The 20,878-nt window shown below is 39.6% G+C and overlaps 1 protein-coding gene across 1 annotated transcript in view; it reads right to left on the bottom strand.

Annotated features, from left to right (window-relative positions):
* The window catches only part of ARHGEF6 (Rac/Cdc42 guanine nucleotide exchange factor (GEF) 6), a 109,651-nt gene that overhangs the window by 58,326 nt on the left and 30,447 nt on the right, over positions 1–20,878 (bottom strand). Inside the window, exons 4-6 of the mRNA XM_012655488.1 lie at positions 19,845–19,969; positions 18,291–18,492; positions 6,661–6,731 (exon numbers count right to left, since the gene is read on the bottom strand). Coding sequence (XP_012510942.1) covers positions 6,661–6,731; positions 18,291–18,492; positions 19,845–19,969 — 398 coding nt within the window. The remainder of the gene's footprint in view (positions 1–6,660; positions 6,732–18,290; positions 18,493–19,844; positions 19,970–20,878) is intronic.

Raw genomic sequence — 20,878 nt, forward strand, 5'->3', positions numbered from 1 at the left:
TCAGCCTAGCTCACAGCAACCTCAAACTCCTGGGCTCAAGTGATCCTTCTGCCTCAGCCTCCCGAGTAGCTAGGACTACAGGCATGCGCCACCATGCCCGGCTAATTTTTTCTATATATTTTTAGTTGGCCGATTAATTTCCTTTCTAATTTTAGTAGAGGCGGGGTCTCGCTCTTGCTCAGGCTGGTCTCGAACTCCTGAGGTCAAACAATCAGCCCACCTCGGCCTCCCAGAGTGCTAGGATTACAGGTGTGAGCCACCGCGCCCAGCCTCTAATCATCTTTTTGTTCACACTTTTCTAGAAACACTATCTCACATCCTCACCCTCCCTTCTAGTACTGTTGTCTAGAACTGTCACACTATCTGAATTATAATATCTTTTGAAATAAAGAAAAACAACACCAGTCATTGTTTGAAGGGAATTTTTAAATTAAAAAAAAATCACGGATATTATTTTTATCCGAAAATGTCATTTTTAAAACAATTAAACATTACTTTAATTCCATGGTTGATGTAATTCAACCTCCCCGTCTCAACTGAAATAGCTTTATTATTTCAACTTCCTTTAAAATGCTATCATCTGGGGCTCATTTAAATGAAATTGCTAAGATTCTTCAAGAAAGGTGCCAACTGTTCTGCTCCAATGGTTTATTTGCTAGATGAGGCAACACACTTTCTAGGGGCGCCATCTCTGCTGGAGCCACTGGCATAGGACAAACACTTCCCATGAGAGGGAGGCAGGCAGAGACTTCTTGCTGCCTTGGAGCGAGTTCTGGAGAGCTAAACCGAAATATAAATTAAACTAATATTATTGAAAGTTTTGAGGGTGGCAGAATGATGACTTTACAAACCTAAAGTGATGAAGGTGATTAATAAGTCTTTTTCGTCCAATTGTGTTCCCTCAAAACATGTGAATGGTAATATATTAAATAGAACTGCCCTTGCTGTGGTTTGATTAGCAGAAATACTCATCAGGGCGGATGCTTGGGATTCTTTCCTAAATTCACTTGGACTTTATTGCTTTCCTCAATCTCAAAAGATCAACTGATGAACTTCTGAGACTGGTTCTTTATTTTTCCAGCTACAGGGCATCTAATGTAAAAGGAGAAGAAGGGAGGCAGACAGAGAAGGCTATGTGTTCCCAAACAGAAGGCCTCAGTGGTGAGTCAGAAGGCAAGGAGTTTGGCAAGCCAACCAACTTCAGAGCAGTACAATTTGATCGAGAGGAAATCTATTCAAACTCACTAAAATAGACTCTGTCCACACACTGCCTTTGCCTCCCCAACTCTGTCTCCACAAGGACAACTAAGCATCCTTTTGCTCAACTAACCCTTGCCCAAATTCAGAATAAAACAGATGGTGAGAAGCCATAGAAAAAGAGGTGGAGGCTTTTTGTACCTCCGTCCTGGGCTATTGATTTTCCAGTAAAATACATTTCCTACATTTCCTGGAAAGGCTTTAGAGTGAGTTCATTTGTATAACTATGTTTTCCAAAGGGAAGGAATCATAGAAGTATAAAGAAATTATTTTAAGATGCTAAAATGAATAAACAATGGCTGAAAATAGAGATATGTCCAATGATAAAGGAGACTAAAATGGCTTCAGGAAACCTTAAATCAAAGCAAAAGTATCATATTAAAGAAATTCAAAGATAATTATGGTGCCTATAAAAATGAGCTAATGTTGGTAAAGTCCTTTGAGACCAAAAAAGGCAATAATCAGTGTATTTTGTCATATTTAACTTTGAAGCCAGTAAAATTGCCTGCCTATATAAAAATGCAGTGATTGATTCTGCAGCCCAGGCCCTCAGCTTTCCCAAAATAAGTAGCACTATCCCCCATTACCCACAGATAGACGCACAAACTCCACAAAATCCTGTAACCTCCTTCATCTCCAGTCCTTGGATAGAAAAGATGTATGGAGGAGTAAGATGAGAAGAGGGTAGGTAAAAAATAAGAAGGCATATGGAGAAGAAAATCAACAGATAGATGCTTAAGGTGGTTTAGGCTGGTGGAATTGAAAGGTTGGGTGAGCATTAGAAAGATCGAGAACATCCAGGCTGGGAGTGAGTGGGCAGATAGACAAGTGAGAGAGAAAATGAGGGTGAGCAGAAGGCCAGAGGCTAGAGCAAGGGTTACAGGAGGCTTCCTGGGAGTTTTGTGATGTAACAAGCCACAGCCTTCCTCCACCTTCCCTACAGCGAGTGCAGGTTCCACAAAACATGCCCTCCAGGCATCTACTGTAAGTTACGTGAAGTAGAAAAAAATTTGAACAAGGTAAATAATACTGGTCCTTACTGATTATAGTTTCCTATTTGAATGTAGGGAAATGCCACCTTTCACTCTGCAGACAGATGCTCGTCCCCAGAGTTGAATATTAGGATTACTGTAAGTCTGGCCCATTTGTGACAGCACAAAGGACAGCTTTATTACAGTGTGCTGCAATAACTAAAGAATTCCATCTTCCACGGGACATTGAAATGGGGGAAGGAGAGTGGGGTCCACTCTCTGACCTTCAGGGACTAATTGCAGACACACACATTCTTGCCTGGGGGAATTTGCTCGGATAGTTCCTCCTGCCTGAATTCCCTTTCAGCTCTTCTCTGCTTGTCTAAAGTTCTGACCTTCCTCTAAGACTTGCTTTGAATCCTACTTCCTCCATTCAACTTTTCCCTTGATTGGTTCTCAAATTTTAATGTAAGTGAGCATCATAACCACCTGTGGGTTGAGGGAAAGAGGTTGAGGAAAAGGTGAGGGGAATTGTTAAAAATGCTGTTTTCTGGGATCTATGGCCAGAGATTCTGACATAGCAGGTCAGGGGTGAGGCCCATAGGTCTGTAGTTTTAACAAGTTCCCCAGGTGCTTCTGATGCAAAGGATCCCCTAAACACATTTTGAGAAACTCATCTTATGACACTTTACAACTTCACATCATTCTCTACATGTGGCTTACACTATTCATGTCTATCCTGCCTTCCCAATGAGACCATGGGTGCCAAGATCTAAGTGCTGCATACAAATTAAGCCTGACAACTAAGCTGCATAGATTCTTTTTCCTGATTTTTACTTTTTAGTCCTTCCTGGCACATAACATCAAGTAGCAATGGGTGGCCGGGCGTGGTGGCTCATGCCTATAATTCTAGCACTCTGGGAGGCTGAGGTGGGAGGATCACTTGAGCTCAGGAGTTCGAGACCAGCCTAAACAAGAGTGAGACCCCATCTCTACTAAAAATAGAAAAATTAGCCAAGCATGGTGGCACATGCCTGTAGTCCCAGCTACTCCGGAGGCTGAGGCAGGAGGATCGCTTGAGCCCAGGAGTTTGAGGTTGCTGTGAGCTAGGCTGACACCACAGCACTCTCTAGCCCAGGCAACAGAGTAAGACTCTGTCTCAACAAAGCCAGTGAGCAGAATAAGATTATTAGAAAAATAATTAATAGAAAAGTGAAATGCTTTTTGTCAATGGTGAGAGAAATTTAACATATGGCAGCAAAGTTTGAGGACAATGAAGGGACCAAGGTCAGAGGCAGCAAAAGCTTACTCTGGGCTGCCACATCCCTAAAGGATGCTAAGCTCCAGAAGGAGTGGCCAAGCCTCAGTTGCACACATTAAACATGCCTCATGGCAGGTGTGGGTCTGAGCTGGGTGCTCAAAGCCACCTTGGTCACACTGGAGAACTTAACATTTAAAAATTGACATGACTCCAAAACTACATCAAGGCCTAAATGGGGCTGAAATAAGCAGACAATCTCTTGGAAACTTGAAAAGGGAGAGAAGATGTCTGTAGACTTGCATATTCCAAGAGGTCTCTGTCCTGCCTAAGTTTACAGGATGTGATGATTAATTTTATGTGTCAACTTGACTGGATTGCAGGGTGCCCAGATATTTAGGTAAACATTATTTCTGGGTGTGTCTATGAGGGTGTTTCTGGATGAGATTAGCTTTTACATCAGTGGACTGAGTAAAGCAGGTTGCCTCTCCAAAGTGGGTGGGCACCATCCAATCCACTGAGGGCCTAAATGGAACAAAAAGGTGGAGGAAGGGAGCATTTGTTTTCACTGCCTATTTGAGCTAGAACGTTGGTCTTCTCCTGCCCTCTGAATGAAACTTATGCCATCAGCTCTCTGGTACTCAGGCCTTTGGACTTGGACAATTATACCATCAGCTTTCTAGGGTCTCCAGCTTTCAGATCAGCAGATTGTAGGACTTTTCAGCCTCCATTGTCACATGAGCCAATTCCTTATAATAAATCTCTCTCTCTCTCTCTTTCTTCTATGGGTTCTGTGGTTCTATTTGGAGAACATGACTAATACACAGTAACAAAATAAAGGGAGCCTTGGATTAGCAAAGACTCACTAAATGGAAGCGCATAAGAACAGGTCTGGTCAGAGACAAGTATTGTTGGGGTGTAGGGATAGAAAAATCTTCATTAAAGATAAATAAAGAATACATAGTTTCCTGTTTTTATTTAAAAACGTATATACACACATATATATTACAGGCTATAAATATGCATATATATGCAAATACGTGACTATTTCAAAGAAAGTTTGGCATGAGATTCACCAACATGTTATTATAATATTGATTCGTTCTAAGTGGTAGGATTATACGTGATATATATTTTCTCTTTTAAACTCTTTGTACATTGTGTTTTTATTTTAAACAAGAAAGTTATTTATATAATTACTTATATTATTAGAAAAATGTTATTTCTTTTTTTAAAAATGGAGTAAAAGTCAGTCACTAGTATTCTTATAGATCTAACAACAGAAAATGTCTACAATTAATGACTCTTAGAGGGAAGAAAAGTTAATATAAGATCAGATAGGGGCACCTTTCATGTGAGTGAAATTCATCTTCCAGGTCTCCAAATCCTACGGGTGAGACAGAAATTTTTTTATTTGTCTAAGTATTCAACACAGATTGGCAGTAAAATTAGAGCACTCAGAACATATTTTGAATTAATGGCCACTAAAAATTTGCCTAAATGCTCAAAGCCAAAGAAATGTGGATTTAATAAGAACAGCAACAACCAACCAAAATCTTTTCACATCCATACCCAGTTACAACAATATGTCCAATTGGTCTCTATTCAGTAATTCAGCTATATCCACACCAAAGTTCTACAGGTTCTTCACAGGCCATCATGAGCTCCCCAAGACCTTCTATTTTCTTTATTAAGTGTAAGATTTGAGACAATATCTATCAAAATTTTTTTGAACATATATATTTTTTGACTGAACAATTTAACTTCCACTGTCCAGATTTTTACATACTTTGGTAGTTATATGTATAAACTGCTCAATGCGGAGTTGTTTATAATAGCAAGGAACTAGAAACAATGCACATGTCTTCCAATAGGAGGTGGATTATATGAACTGCAGTATATCCAGAGTTCGAACACAATATACATAGAATTTACATAAAGCTCAACAGCATTTTAAATTGGTAGAATCAGCAGAAGCAGAGAGAGATCCAAAGCAGAGCGATGATATGCTCCAGATCCACAGGGAAAAGAAGCTATGGTAACATTTTCATCCATCATTCAACTATGTCCTTTCTTTAAAAATTAGGGTTCACCTAAAAAGCTAAATGAAGTGGTGAGGAAGGAAGGCAGAAGGAAGTTTAATTCTGCTGGGTGATATATTTTAACCTCGGAAATTTAAGAGGGAAAATATTGACAAAATAGTCCCCAATGATTATTGTTCAGGTGACCTAGGAAGTTCCTTCCTGATTTTTCATATCACCTACTGGTCATGTCATTATTATGGAGCAAATTCATCGAAGAGTGAAATCCAACTTTTTGAAACCAAATGACATTCACATACCTGTGTAGAGATGTTTTAAAACTATCCATGCACAAAATGAAATGAGTAGGCAGTACAAATGCACATAGAACACTGGGTAAAAACTGAAGCTTCTATTTCAGCAGAGGTGGGGGGAGATGACAAGGCTAACAGACAGGGAAACTTACAGGTAATGATGACTTGACCTTTTCATTAGTGACTAGGCCAAGTCTGGAAAGAAGACATGAAGGAAAGTAGAGAGTAGATTAAGGAGAATGATACGATTTCTTTTTCAAACAGGAACTTATTTTGAGTATTGCACATGCCCTATTTATAGCTAATATATTTTGACATATCTGTGTTCAAGTCAGAGCCATTTCATTCCTCTCACTGTGCCAAAGGGCAGTTTTCCTTTTGGGCTGTCCTCAAGAACAAAGCTGATAATATTCCAGAGGATATAATAATGGAGTGATTGATTCCAAAGTAAAATCACAGAATGCAATCACTTAAAACTTACTGCATTACAGGAACTTGGGAATTCACCTTCTAAATATCTGGTAAGACTATCTCTAACTGCTGAATTTCACCATAATGCCTACACATTAACCAACTTCTCTTTTACTACTGTTTCATAGGCCTCGCTCTAAATCTTTGAGCTATCCTTGCATTTTTCAGAACGGTAGATGTAAAACTTCTAGACATCTGTAAGGAGCTTACAAGTAGAAGAGCTCCTTTATAATGCAAATGACATTGGACCCTTGCATGCAACTTTATTCAGTTTTTCCTTTGTGTCACCTCAATACATCAATGATTTGACAAGTGAAAAGATTCCATATAGAGTGAAAAAAAATTTTGGCCATCATCTGAGCACTCACCACAGTATAATAATTCTTGGTAAGTGGAGCAGTTTCAAATCCTTTGACAGCCTTGGGGGAGAGAGGTCTCTCTGTGAAAAAGATTTAAATTATGTTAATATCATACAAGTCTATGATGAACATTTTATAACATAAGTTGACTAACATAATATAAAGATTCCAAGCAGAAGAATCAATGGAAATGCACATTACTAACAAGTGAAACTACAACTTTACTAAACTATACGCGGTCAAAGTTAGATCCTCTTGTCCAGATCCCTCAATTTCTAAGAGAGGAATAAACCAAGGAGTTAAAACCTAGCTAAGAAACAGCAGGGCCAGGGCAAGAACTGCACTCTCATTTTGGGTTTGTTTTTTTACTCTAGCGTGCCTCACCATTCAACTTATTCAAAACAGATAAGCAAAACCAAAGCTAATCAAATGTATTCAGACAGTCCTTAACTTATGATGGTTGAACTCACGATTTTTCAACTTTACAATGGTGCAAAAGTATACACATTTAGCAGAAACCATACTTTGATTTTTGAATTTTGATGTTTTCCTGCCTTGGCAAGCTACTGTGTACTTGAGATATTCAACACTTTATTATAAAATAAATAGGCTTTGTGCTAGATGATTTTTCCCAACTGGGCTAATGTAAGTGTTCTGAGCACATTTACGGTCTGCTAGGCTAAACTATGATGATCAGGTCAGGTGTATTAATACATTTTTGACTTATGATATTTTCAGTTTATGATGGGTTTATTAGTATGTAACCCCATCATAAGACTAGGAGTATCTGTGCTTCTGACTTGCAACTTACCATACAAGCATTATGTAATATAGACAATATCAACTGTGGCTTTCTTGGGGCTATCTACTGTGCCAACAACAAAACAATCAGAATCATTAACTCACTGAAAACTAGCAGAAAATTCTTCTATTTGAGGTATCATTTTGACATTATTCCATTTTATTATAAAATGCTGCCTTTCTTTTACAAAGTCAATCTTACCTATTAAACTCATGACTAAAGGAAATCCTAGGACATCCTTTCTTTTAAAAAAACAATAAAAATATGAGACAGTCACAAGAAATGTTTAACAGTGTCACTACATAGCATCTTTCCTACCTGTATTTTCTCCTTTGCTTTATTTTGTTTTATACTGTAGTTTTATCTTACTATATTGTATGTTGCTCTAAACCCTTTCTGAAGTATGGGAGAGTATAAATAACCAAATAAGAATAAATCATCTGACCTCGATTTTTCTTTTTTAAATAATATTTTTAAGTTATAAATCTATGACAATCCCATCCTAAAAATTCAAAATATAGAAAAGAAAAACCAGCAATTATCCCATCATCCAGAGCTAACCATCATCCAGAGCAACATTTTGAAGTGTGTCTTCCCATTCTTTTTATGTATGTTTGTGAGCACACACACACACACACACTTGAATCTTTCTTACTTTACCTACGGTTTTGTAATTCTTCTATTATAACATTATTTCATGAATATTTTCCCATTTAACCTTGATTTTTAATTATTATTGTATTAGAAATATCACTAATATTTATTTCACACTTAATAGCTTTTATGACATTTTATTTGATCTTTACAACAGCCCTAACAGGCAGAGGTTATCTTCTCATTTTATAGAGGAGTCTACTAAGGTCCAGGGAGGTGAAGTCAGTTGCTAAGGTCATGCAGCTAGGAAATGACAGAGCCAAGATTGAAGCCCAGGTGTGTCTTGACAAGAGTCCATGCTCCCAACCAATATGATGACCAGAGATAAAGCCACTGAAGGATGTGGTAGATGGCATGGGCAAGGGTTCCTACTGGAGTTCAGAGGGGCCATGAGTTTTGTCTGAGATCGCCAGAGAAAACCTAGCTGAGAAAGGGGTATTAATCTGGCCCTGGAAGGGAGCTAGAATTCAGACAGGCAGAGAAGATAGCAAAGAGATTTCTAGGCAGGGAGGATTTCAGAAGCACACCTGTAGAAATGGTAGTGCTCAAGGCAGTTCTGTTCCTGTGCCAGTAAATTTTCCAGCTGAGCCAGGCTGGGCAGAGTGGAAATAAGGCAAAAAGGCATTAATGAAGGACAACTCTGCTACTCCCCAGGAATGACAAGTGGGGCATGGCCAGTTTCCAGAAGCTTTATGCTACTTCAAGATCCACTTGGATCCACTGGTGATTCACAAGGCCTTACTGAGCAGACCTGAGCAATGCAGAGTCACCCTGCCTACTACTTGAGATTGCAAGTGGGAGAGCCAGGACCTGAACCCAAGTATCGTATTACCAAGCCTAGTGTTCTTTGCAGTACACCACAGCATTGCACTCTTGGACATATTCAAAATCGACAGTTACCAAATTCTTTTAGGTTTTATTAGGCAAGTTTTCTACAAGGGAGCTATAATGGTTCTAATTAGAATTCACAGTTGTTTTGTGTAATTATGATGCAAACCAATCTTGATAAAAATGAAATTTTATAGAAATACCAGCAAGATGTGATCACCTTTCAAAAGCAAGGCCAAAAGGAAGGGTAAACAGTAATGGAGTGCCTGCCAAGACACAGCAGGGGAATGGAAAGCCCACAGGAATAGGAAATGGCAATTGAAACAAAATGTTAACTATGTAAAGTAGAATGGAGGAGAAACATGAATTGAAAAGAAAGAAACAGCTGCCTTGGAGATTCCTGAATGGCTTAACATGATGCAAAAAGAGATGGTGCTTTGAAAAGATCAATAAAATTGTCAACCTTCTAGTGAGACTGATGGAGAAAAAGAGAGAGAAGACACAAATGATGACTATCAGGAATGAAACAGGGGACATCACTCCAGACCCTGGAGATAGTAAAAGGATAATAAGAGAATACTAAAAACAAGTACTCTACACACATAAATGGGACAAAGAGATGCGAAAAGAACCAATTCCTCAAAAAACAAAAACTACCACAACTCACCCAATATTAAATAGATCATTTAAATAGCTTTATATAAGTATTAAGGAAATTGAACATGTAAATTTGAAACTCTGGAAAACAAATCCGCAGGCCCATACAGTTTCACTGAAGAATTCTATCAAGTGTTTAAGGGAAGAATCAACACCAATTCTATACAATCTCTTATAGAAAATAAAATAGGAGAGATCACTTTCCAAATCATTTTGTGAGATCACTATTACACTGACACCAAAACCATACAAAGACAACACACAAAAAGGAAACTGCAGACCAATATCCTTCATGAATATAAAGGCAAAAGAACCTTAACAAAATATTAGCAAATAGAATTCAGCAATACTTTATAATATTGTATACCATGGGATTCATTCCAAAGATGCAAGGTTGGTTAAATATTTTTTTTTTTTTTGAGACAGAGTCTCACTCTGTTGCCCGGGCTAGAGTGCCATGGCATCAGCCTAGCTCACAGCAACCTCAGACTCCTGGGCTCAAGCGATCCTCCTGCCTCAGCCTCCCGAGTAGCCGGGACTACAGGCATGCACCACCATGCCCGGCTAATTTTTTAAATGTATATTTTTAGTTGTCCAGCTAATTTCTTTCTATTTTTTTTAGTAGAGACGGGGTCTCGCTCTTGCTCAGGCTGGTCTCGAACTCCTGAGCTCAAACGATCTGCCCTCCTTGGCCTCCCAGAGTGCTAAGATTACAGGCGTGAGACATCGCGCCCGGCCGAGGTTGGTTAAATATTAAAAAATCCATCAGTGTAGCCCATGATATTAACAGTCTAAAAAGGAAAATAGTGGCTGGGCGCAGTGGCTCACGCCTGTAATCCTAGCTCTCTGGGAGGCCGAGGTGGGCAGATCGTTTGAGCTCAGGAGTTCGAGACCAGCCTGAGCAAGAGCGAGACCCCGTCTCTACTAAAATTAGAAAGAAATTAATTGGACAACTAAAAATATATACAAAAAATTAGCCAGGCATGGTGGTGCATGCCTGTAGTCCCAGCTACTCCGGAGGCTGAGGCAGGAGGATCGCTTGAGCCCAGGAGTTTGAGGTTGCTGTGAGCTAGGCTAACGCCACGGCACTCTAGCCCGGGCAACACAGTGAGACTCTGTCTCAAAAAAATAAATAAATAAAAATAAATAAAAAGGAAAATAGCATGATAATATCAATTGATGCAGAAAAAGTACTTGACAAAATTCAACACCCATTCAAGAAAATAAAACTCCCAGAAAAAAATAAGAATAAAGAGAAACTTCTTCAACTCAATAAAGAGCATCTACAAAAACATGCAGCTAGCATCTTACATAATGGTGAAAGACTGAATGCTGAATGCTGTCCCTCTAAGATCAAGGAGAAGGCAAGGACATATGTTCTCGCCACTATTAATTCAGCATGGTGCTGGAAGTTCCAGCTTTCCCTATAGGCTTGGCCTAGCATGGGGGATTGACACAAAGAACAGAAGGAAGACAGATTTGGATGGATAAACTTGGAAAGTCTGAAAAATGTAGCCCTTGCAAATGACTAGCCCTATGAAAAAATTCAAGAAGGAATCCAAAGAGAAAAACACCAGCACTATGACCTCAGTAACAGTTTCCTGCCGCTTGTTCCTCCTTTGCTTCCTACTCCCACCCCTACCACTACTTGTTCCGGCCATGTGAAGTTCTCTCTGAAACCCATACTCAGTAACATGCAGAGAAGGAATAAACATGTGGAGGTTCAGAGGAGACAAGTTTAGTACCTGGGGGTGGTTCAAAGTGACCTAACCAGAAAAACGGAAAAACAGAAATCTTTTAGGTGGTGTTCTAAGGCAACGAAAAGATTGGTCAACTCAATCCAACCAGTGGAGAAAAAAATCAGTCAATAAAGTGAAGAATTCAAATGGGTTGTTTGGCATAATATATCTCAAACAACGACAGTGTCACACAGACACAGGTGTAAGGAACCCTCCTAATCCTGATGTAAAGACCAGACCTCTTTCCAATTAACTTTGAATCCTTTCCCCTTCCTTGCTGGTGTAGAGATTGCTACTGCCTGTTGGTGGTGATAGGACAAAAAGAAATCTAATGACAAATAGTTTCTTTGGACATGAAACATCAATGTGATACACCCAAGGGATTAAAACAGGAAGTCTAAATATAAAGCTCAATCCTAGCTTTGGTTTATAATGAGCAGGAAGAGTGATTTCTTAATCTGCCTTAATACAAATTTAATTAACCATGTACCTAATCCCCTCAATTAATACCTACATTCACCTGCTAATCATAAGAACTTTTAGAAGAAGGATTTAATGACCTCTTAAGGGAATCAGTAGGGGAAAATAGAATTTGCTTAAAATATCTGCTCCAATCATACTTGCCTCAATATTTTCTTGGCTTAAAGTTTTGCCAGGAATTTTTAATGCAAAGTCCTAACAAAACCCTTAACCTTTCCAGAAAGTAGAGAAAAGACAAAAATAAAAAATATGTGTTACTATGTTACCAATGTATTCGCAGAAATTACTTTGATGTATAAATAATAAGTTAACTTACAGGTTACCACTGATTTTGAAAAGTGAACTGAAAATTGTATAAATGGCTAATTTTCTTATTTATAATATGTCTGACTCAAATAAGGGAGCAAAGGCCCTTAATATATCTTCTGTAGCTTATATAAATGACTAAGTTATTGATGCACGTGTGTTTCAAGATCTTTGAAAAAATATAATTTTGCTCAAAATATCATTTACTTTTCTCATGTAATATGAAACCCAGAGGTAGGCAAACAGAATTGGCAATAATGGCTTCATGATGTCACCAATGTCCAAGTTCCATCATCCTTGGAGAGAGGTTTTGATCATTGTGGTCACAAAAACCTACTCTACCTTCAGCCTCAAGCTCATGTTGAAAGGAGATTTGTGTGTGTGTGTGTGTGTGTGTGTGTGTGTGTATGTGTTTTATATTCAAATATTCTATTTCTTAACTTTCTATAGTATTAGGTAGGTGGTTCTTTATGCTGTACCTCCTCTGAAACTGGCCTCTTCTCAAAGAGCGGGAAAAAGATGTCCCCAGAGCTTTGGCCATAATTATCACTAGACAAGAGCAACAGTGGAATCCAAAACTTAAAATGCCACTGCCCAAGGGCAAATTTACCAGAGTACAAAGTGTTCTTGTCAATGACAGGCTAAAGGGAACAAAACTATGCACAGCACTCCCATGGCACAGCAATCTTCAGGGTGAGGGCTGTACAGCTCTGGACTTTGCTTTCTTTTGCTTTTAAGGCATTACAAAAGGATGTGTAGTATCAGGTGGAATAGCCCCCTCTCCCAGGCTGCATGTATGAATTTGTCAGAATCACTAACTATTCCAGTGACCACAGTGTTACATGTCTGACCCAATAGGAAGCAGACAGAGATCACTGAAGTTCTTCAGTTCCATGCCTGATTCAAGTTCATAAATGGCCCAGAGACTGTATTGCAGTGAGGATTAAAACCCTAAATTGGAGGTTTCATTTCTATGAAATATGCATGTCATCTATGAATCACTTTTTTCAAACTCCTTAAAGACAAATCCTCTTTCATAAGCTTACACATCAGTATGGAGTTTATTGAAAAACATAAAAAAAAGTGACAAGCATTTTCTAGATCAAACATAACACAACACAGCATTGAATTTATAATGTCCCTCAGCAGCATCCTAGATAGGTGTAGCTTAGGAAGCAAGAGTTGGGGTGGGAAAGAATTCAAATCAACAAAGACTTATTTGAGCACCTGCTTCCCCAGCAAGACATTTTTATTACACCAAGCTAATCTCTTCCACTTTCCTCCAAGCTCACTCTGCTCAGTCCCATCACAGAATCTTCGTGGTTTTTGTTTTCTTTGACCAATGACTATGCCTTAGATTGTCTCTGCCTCTCTTCTGGGCCTGTCCCCACAATTGTCTTTCAGTGTTCAACTCAAACCCTATCTGTATCCTCCATGAAGCCTCCTCTAACCTCTTTAGCCATAATACATTCTCTGCCTATGAACACTGATAATCTACTGTAGATTTTACACTTCATCATCCACTACCTTATACTGTCAGTTGTGTCATCTCCAGCTCTTATCTCTCTCGTGCGCTCTATTATCCATAACTACCAGCTACTTGCTGGAAATCTTCAGATCTATGACTCGCTCTACCTCCATGCAACAAGTCCAAAACAATTTATCATCTTCAGTACCAACCACCCCCACAACACATGCACACACACACACACACACACACACCCTCCTCCTCTTCCTATCATCTCTGTTAATGCAGTTCAGCACATATGGAACATTTCCTATGTCTAAAGCACCATGTTAAGCACTGTGGAGAAAAGTATACAAAATATACAAAGTATACAAAGATGAATAAGTCCCCCTTGACCTCCCCATCAAGATGAGTTAGGTGCCCCTCTTCTCCTCACCCCTCCCCACAGCACCTTGTAGTTAGCTCTATCATTAAACTTGTCACAGTGTATTCTAATATTGTCTTCCCCCACTAGAGTATGAGCACCACGAAGGCCAGAGCCATGTCCTGTGCTTCTCTGCTGCACCAGTGCCTAGGACAGAGACTGATACCCTAACCATAAAAAAATAAACCTTTGGGCCGGGAGCGGTGGCTCACGCCTGTAATCCTAACTCTCTGGGAGGCCGAGGCAGGCAGATTGTTCGAGCTCAGGAGTTCGAAACCAGCCTGAGCAAGAGCGAGACCCCGTCTCTACTAAAATTAGAAAGAAATTAATCGGACAACTAAAAATATATAGAAAAAATTAGCCGGGCATGGTGGTGCGTGCCTGTAGTCCCAGCTGCTTGGGAGGCTGAGGCAGGAGGATCGCTTGAGCCCAGGAGTTTGAGGTTGCTGTGAGCTAGGATGACGCCATGGCACTCACTCTAGCCCGGGCAATGCAGTGAGACTCTGTCTCAAAAAAAATAAAAAAAAATAAACCTTTGCTGGCTGGGTAGGTGGATGCAGTGCATGCCCTTAAGGAGCTCACCATCAAGTGGGACCTCTAGACTTGGAGTTATCCTCACCTCTTCCCTTATATGCATAACTAATCATCGGCAAGTTCTCTGAATTTATTTCAACTATATCTACTGCATCCATCCACTTCCTCCCTACTATCACCAGAGTAGTCTACGCCACTATCTGGATTGCCTGGACCTCAGCAGTAGCCTCTACTGGTTTCCCTACATCCTGTTGGTTATCCCCACCACCTCCCTGCAATCCATCCCCCACACTACCACTAGAAGGATCTTCCTAAATCACGTTATCCTCTGCTTAAAACTTGACATTGATGCCCTTCTTAATGTAGCTCCAGCTTGAGGTCCCACTTCTTGTCTTCATACGCTTGATTCCCAATCAAAATCACCCCGCCACCCACTCCATGCTTTCCTACTTCTGTGCTTTACCTTACAAATTCCTTCTCACCCTCTTCTACCAGGCAGAAGTTTCTTCCACTCTTCAAGACCCAATTCAAGTGCTTCCCCCTCTTTAGATTATTTTTGATCAAATTGTGTCTTCGCTGCTCTAACACCATCTTACCTAGCCCTTTTTGTGTGTTACTTACTCTGTCCTATACTGTCACAGTTGTTTGTGTACAAAGCTGTCTTGACTACCACACTGTATGTAAGACCCTAGGGGACAGAGTCCATGAGGTATAGATTGTTATAGACTCCCGAGTGCCTAGGAGGTACTCAATGAACAAGCTGAACAGAATTTAATTACCTACCACACAATATTCATTTATTTTACAAATATTTACTGAGTATAAACAAAATAGAAAAAATTCTCTGCCCTTGTGGTATTTACACTCTAATGGTAAGATATAGACAGGAAATGAAATAAATAAGTATATTGTAGTTTAGATGGAAAGAAATGATAAGAAAAAAAATAAAGCAGGGAAGGGGAATTAGAGACAGTGGGGATAGGGTTCAATTTTCTCCTGGGTGACCAGGGAAGGCCCCCCCACAAAGCGAACAAGTGAGTGGACCTGAAGGAGGTGAGGAAACCAGCCATGCTGATAGCTGGAGGGAGTGTTCCAGACAGGACAGCAAGCATGGTAGGGGCCTATCTGGCACAGGCAGCCAAGAAGCTAGTGTGGCTACAGTGAAATGAACGTGGGGGAGAGGAGGCCAGAGGAGGAGTATGGTCAGAGAAGAGGCCAGAGGGGCAACAGGAGGCCAGATCTTAGAGGGCCTTGTAGGCTATTGTGATGACCTTGGCCTTTACTCTTTTTGAGATGGGGGGCCATGGCCCAAGTTGCATTTTCAAACAGTCACTCTGGCTACTGAGTTTAGATTAAAGTATAGGAGTGACAAGGACAGGAGTAGGGATGCCAATTAGGAAGCTACAGGAGATGTTGCTGCATGTACTTCTAGTTCCAGGGCTTCCCTGACCCAAGCAACCCAGACCTATCCCTGACAGTTGGGTTAGATGCTTCTAGGGGTTACCTAAGTGCTCAAATCAGAGCTGGAGCTTGCCACATGAGTCCTAAACTGAGTTCTAAACCAAAGAGAGTATAGGAGAAATTTAAAGGGAAGGGTGGGAAGACCAGGACAAACAGCCTAGGGAAGTCCATAAGGGAGTGGCCAGACTATGCTACCAGGCAAACAGTGAGGGACATTATAATGAGGGCCATGAAAGTGAGGGCATGCTATCCACTTCCCATGTCTCCTCAACAATGCTTGGAGTTCCCAAACAAGGCAACAGGAGCTGCTCCTTTTATTATAGTTTTGCACATGGAGACACTGAATCAGGGAACAAGGTTAGAGTGAATCTGAAAAATCATTTAGGGATTCTGACAACCAAATTATGTCAATTGAAAGATTTAGCAAGCGGTAAAAATCATCTGTGAAAATCATCAAAACCAAGAAAATTCCAGGCAAGGTCTGTGAAAATACTTCAGGGCTCAAAAGAAAATTCTCAATTTCCAGCAATTAAAAATGCTAAAAAGGCAAAGTGACAAAGGCAAAGGAATTCTAAGAGTGAGGGGATGATTGTTATATTGGGACTAAAATCACAAAGTGACTCAGGCTTTTTAAAAATAACCAGTGTGGATAGTGACAAAAAGCATAAACATAAATACTCAAGAAAAATAAAGTATAAGTTTTGAACAACAGAAAATAAAAATAAAAGAATAAAAATGCTAAGAAGTCTCCACATACATAAATCTGTTTGTAAACATATTACATTAAAGGAGAGGCCCCTTTTCGCCCAACACAGAACACAGAAAACTGTGCAAACTAAATTTTATTTTAAATGCTTTAGGGAAAAGCTCCTAACAGTGGTTATCTGGGGGAGGGAGCAAAGGGAAGAGGAAGTTTTATTATCTACATTCTACAGTTAACCCTTGAATAACACGGGTTTGGACTTCACAGGTCCATTTATAAGCAGATTTTCTTCCAGCTCTGTCACCCTGAGACAGCAAGACCAACCCCTCCTTTTCCTCCTCCTCCTCAGCCTACTCAATGTGAAGACAGCAAAGACAGAAGACCTTTATGATGATCCATTTCCATTTAATGAATAGTCAATGTATTTTCTCTTCCTTCCTTATGATTTTCTTAATAACATTTTCTTTTCTCCAGCTTACTTTATTGTACAAATACAGTATATAATGCACATAACATACAAAATATGTCTTAATCGACTTGATGTTATCAGTAAGGCTGCCGATCCACAGTAGGCGATTAATAGTTAAGTTTCAGGGAGTCAAAAGTTATATAAGGATTTTTGACTGTGCAGGGGCTTGGGACCCCTAACCCCCACATTGTTCAAGGGTCAACTATATATTTTTGTGACGTTTCATTTTATTTACAGTGTGTCTATAATTTAATTAATTAATTAATTGTATCAATTTGAGGCATTAAAGAAGCAATGAAGACATTAACAAAAGAAATAATGCACTGAGGAGCTAACCACTCAAAGGAGCCCTGGTGTAAATAGTTTTGCAAAATGAAGAGATGTAATGATGTGAATGACTGAACACTCTTTTATCTATATTGTGACATATTTTTATGTATAAAGATTCGGGGTTTTTTTTGTAATATAAGCAGAACTTACCTTCTTAAATAATAAAGGGCAAGTGAGTTACAAGAAAAAAACTCTAAGGACTACTGAAGAGCAATCAGATTTCATTCTCTGGATATTGTTGCAGAAAAAGGGCAAGCGGCTAGCAGTATGCAATGAGTTAAGGGCAAGCAATCTGGTTCCGAATCAAAGAGGCCAGACAGCTTCCTGCAGCCCTATGATTGCTATCTCTCCACACATCTCTGAGGCATGTAGTCTTACGTCTGCTTAAAGGGCTTAGGGCTAAAAAAGGAAGTTAGCACATGGCCTCTCTTATTATTGTATTTTGCCTTGGTGAGTTTTAGAGTAGCAGGAAGGACTATGTACTATATTACATGAGCTAGAATTAGTAGACATAAAGGGACATAGCTAAGATGGAACAGTTGTCTAAGCTTTGAATTCCTTTGCTTTTTTAGCTTTTTGCTGCCTCTATGTAATCTAAATACAACTTTGTTTCAAAATATCTAACCACAGATTTTTTTCCCAGTTCTGTTCTAGTCTTATTTTTGACATTCACATATATGTATAACCAGTTTCTGTTAACCAATTAAAACTACAAGATTTTTAGCAAGAACACCAAGAAAGTACAAGAGTCACATGCAAAAAGGCTTTTAAAAGGTTCACTTACCACTGGATTTAATTTCTCGGACATAATTACTAGGGAACCAGCCTGTTTTCCCATTTAATGTGCCTTCCCACCAGCCTCCTTCTTCAACTCGAGTGACGTAAATGATGTCCCCTTTACAGACTGACAGTTCATCTTCATTAGTCTGCTTAAAGTTGAATCTTGCTTTTACTATCAACTGGTGACTTCCATTTTCCGTCATCTCCTAAAGAAACAAAACCCACATCAGATTAAGCACTCATCTAAATGAAGCAGAGGTAGAAATGATATGGATTTAGGCAAATAAAGTGGGGTAACCAAGGATAAAACCCCAGGTCCAACTCATTCCTAGGTTTTTAACTCCTAAGTTTAACTTAGGAGTTAAAAACCCATTAAAGACCCATTTATGGGTCTCAGGGGAGATTAACAAACCCCTCAAAACTATGCAAACTTTTGCATTTGTGAGAATGTGTATTTTGGAGGGTGTCATAGCTTTCATTTCCCTCTCCCTCTATCAATTATCTAAATATATGTATTTAACTAAGCCAAGTAACAAAGTAGAGTGATAAACTATTCCACCTCCCCCTGCCCAACATGCACACATTGCTCACATAATATGACCAAGATGTACTAACCTACTCTCATAAAACCTGCCTCTCATCTCCCAATTACTACGAATATCTTAATTTGTCTAAGACTTATACATATGCAAAGATCAAATTCTCCATAGCTACCTAAGTTGGGAGTTCCTAACCTGTTACGTACGAATTGGGCTTTTTGAGGATCACAGACCCCTTTGAGAATCTGATAAGCACAATGAATCTTTGCCCCAATGAGTTTATACACATGAGCTTCTGTATACAGTTTGAGAGGGTGCAAGGGATGTAGAGCCATAGTGTTCATCAGCCTCTCGAAGGGATCTGTGATCTCAAAAAGGTTAAAAACCCCAATTTAAGTGCTTTGGAAGTGATAGTTCATGGGGGCTTACAGGGAATAAAGGTTCCACCCAACAAGCAGAAGATGAGGTGTTTTCTCCCAAATAAAAGCTCTCAATAAGACCAAATACAAAGACAACTGCGAGATCCCAATATAGAAGTTCATCACAGACTGATATTTAAAGTTGGATCTTGCTCAATTGGAATGCCAAGAGAAAAATAAAAATGACAACGATGAAGATAGTAATTGATATTTATTCATTGCCTACTATGTGTCAGGCACCATCTAGTTCTCCTAATAAAACAACAGATAGGGAAAATCCCAGCAAACAGCCATCAGGAAGTAGCCGTAATGACTTACATTTGCATAGCATTCTCAGTTAAGTGACTGGCCCAATTCTAGTAAGAGACAGAGCTGAGACTCCCACCCCAATTTTTTGGATTTTTTCGACTCTCCACTCCACATGCCTTTGATTTGTTCCATCAGGCCAGCCTGAATTGGTGCTCGGTTTCTAACTGGTTTTCTCAGTGACATCCAAAACAAACACGATGGCTGTCTCCCCACATATGGAGATGCAACTAAGATATCGATCTAATTTTATGGATTTTAAAACAAACAGAGGGAACTGGGGACTATACTTACCACTGCCTTTGACTGCCTTTGCAGCCCTGGAGCTGTGCTAGAAATTGCTCCCTGTGGGTTTGTCTGAGAACTATTAGCAGCACTAAGAGAAGAGGAACGTCCACATGGTCTTTCTGACAGTTGATCTGTGAAAAGAGGAAAAGGCATGGTAAAGGAAGCACTCGGGGCAGAAAAACATCTACAACATAACATTATCTTTCATGGGACATTATCTAAGGCATCCTGGCTGTACCTCTGCTGTCATTATGAGCATGCCAAGTGTATTTCAGCCCCCTCCCCGCCACCCCATCCTTTTATGGTGACCAGCTTCTTATTCTTAACCTTACTGGCCATTGCTCTCCAGTAGAATGAAAAACAGCGACAGAACCACATTTTCTCTTAACCCATTTCCCTACAATTCTTCCCTCGTGAACCAGTTGCAATAGCATGCCCTGTTATCCAAGGCAGAACTATATTGGGTACCAAACAGCTGTTTGAGGCTCTTACTACGTTGAAATATTTCAAATTTCTCTCTTTGTTTTTTGGCCCATAACTCAGTGGTTCTTTTCTTACTCACATGTAACAATACATGTGGCATATATAATGTAAAATCTCCCCGCTGTGTGTGTGGAGGGGTGGAGAATGAGAATGAGAGAGAGTGTGTGTCTGGGAAAGATGCGATCTCACTACTAGAACAATTTATTTTTTTTTAAATCAAACTCAGGAGTTTTCTCTTCCTTGAAACCTCGTGAAATTTGATCAGGCCAGGGCTGAGCTGGATGTTTTCAGTATGCTGAGAGTGTACAAAAGAGAGAAGTTGGCTTCTTGACAAATTCAAATAAGGGTTCTTTTCCTCTTCATTTATTTTTAAAAGACATAAACTGCAAAAGTCTAAAGCCCAAACATTCCCTAGGCGACAAGCTCAGTATCCAAGTAATTTCCTTGATGCTGTGGGTTTTAACTTTCACCTCCTTGTATTTTTATAAATATCTGTGGCAAGTGAAGAGACTGTAAAACTTGCTAGGAGAGTTTGGCAAAGGAACGTATAATTTGTG

Source organism: Propithecus coquereli, unplaced genomic scaffold, assembly GCF_000956105.1.
Source record: "Propithecus coquereli isolate 6110/MARCELLA unplaced genomic scaffold, Pcoq_1.0 Scaffold478, whole genome shotgun sequence".
In the NCBI taxonomy this organism is placed as follows: Eukaryota; Metazoa; Chordata; class Mammalia; order Primates; family Indriidae; genus Propithecus; species Propithecus coquereli.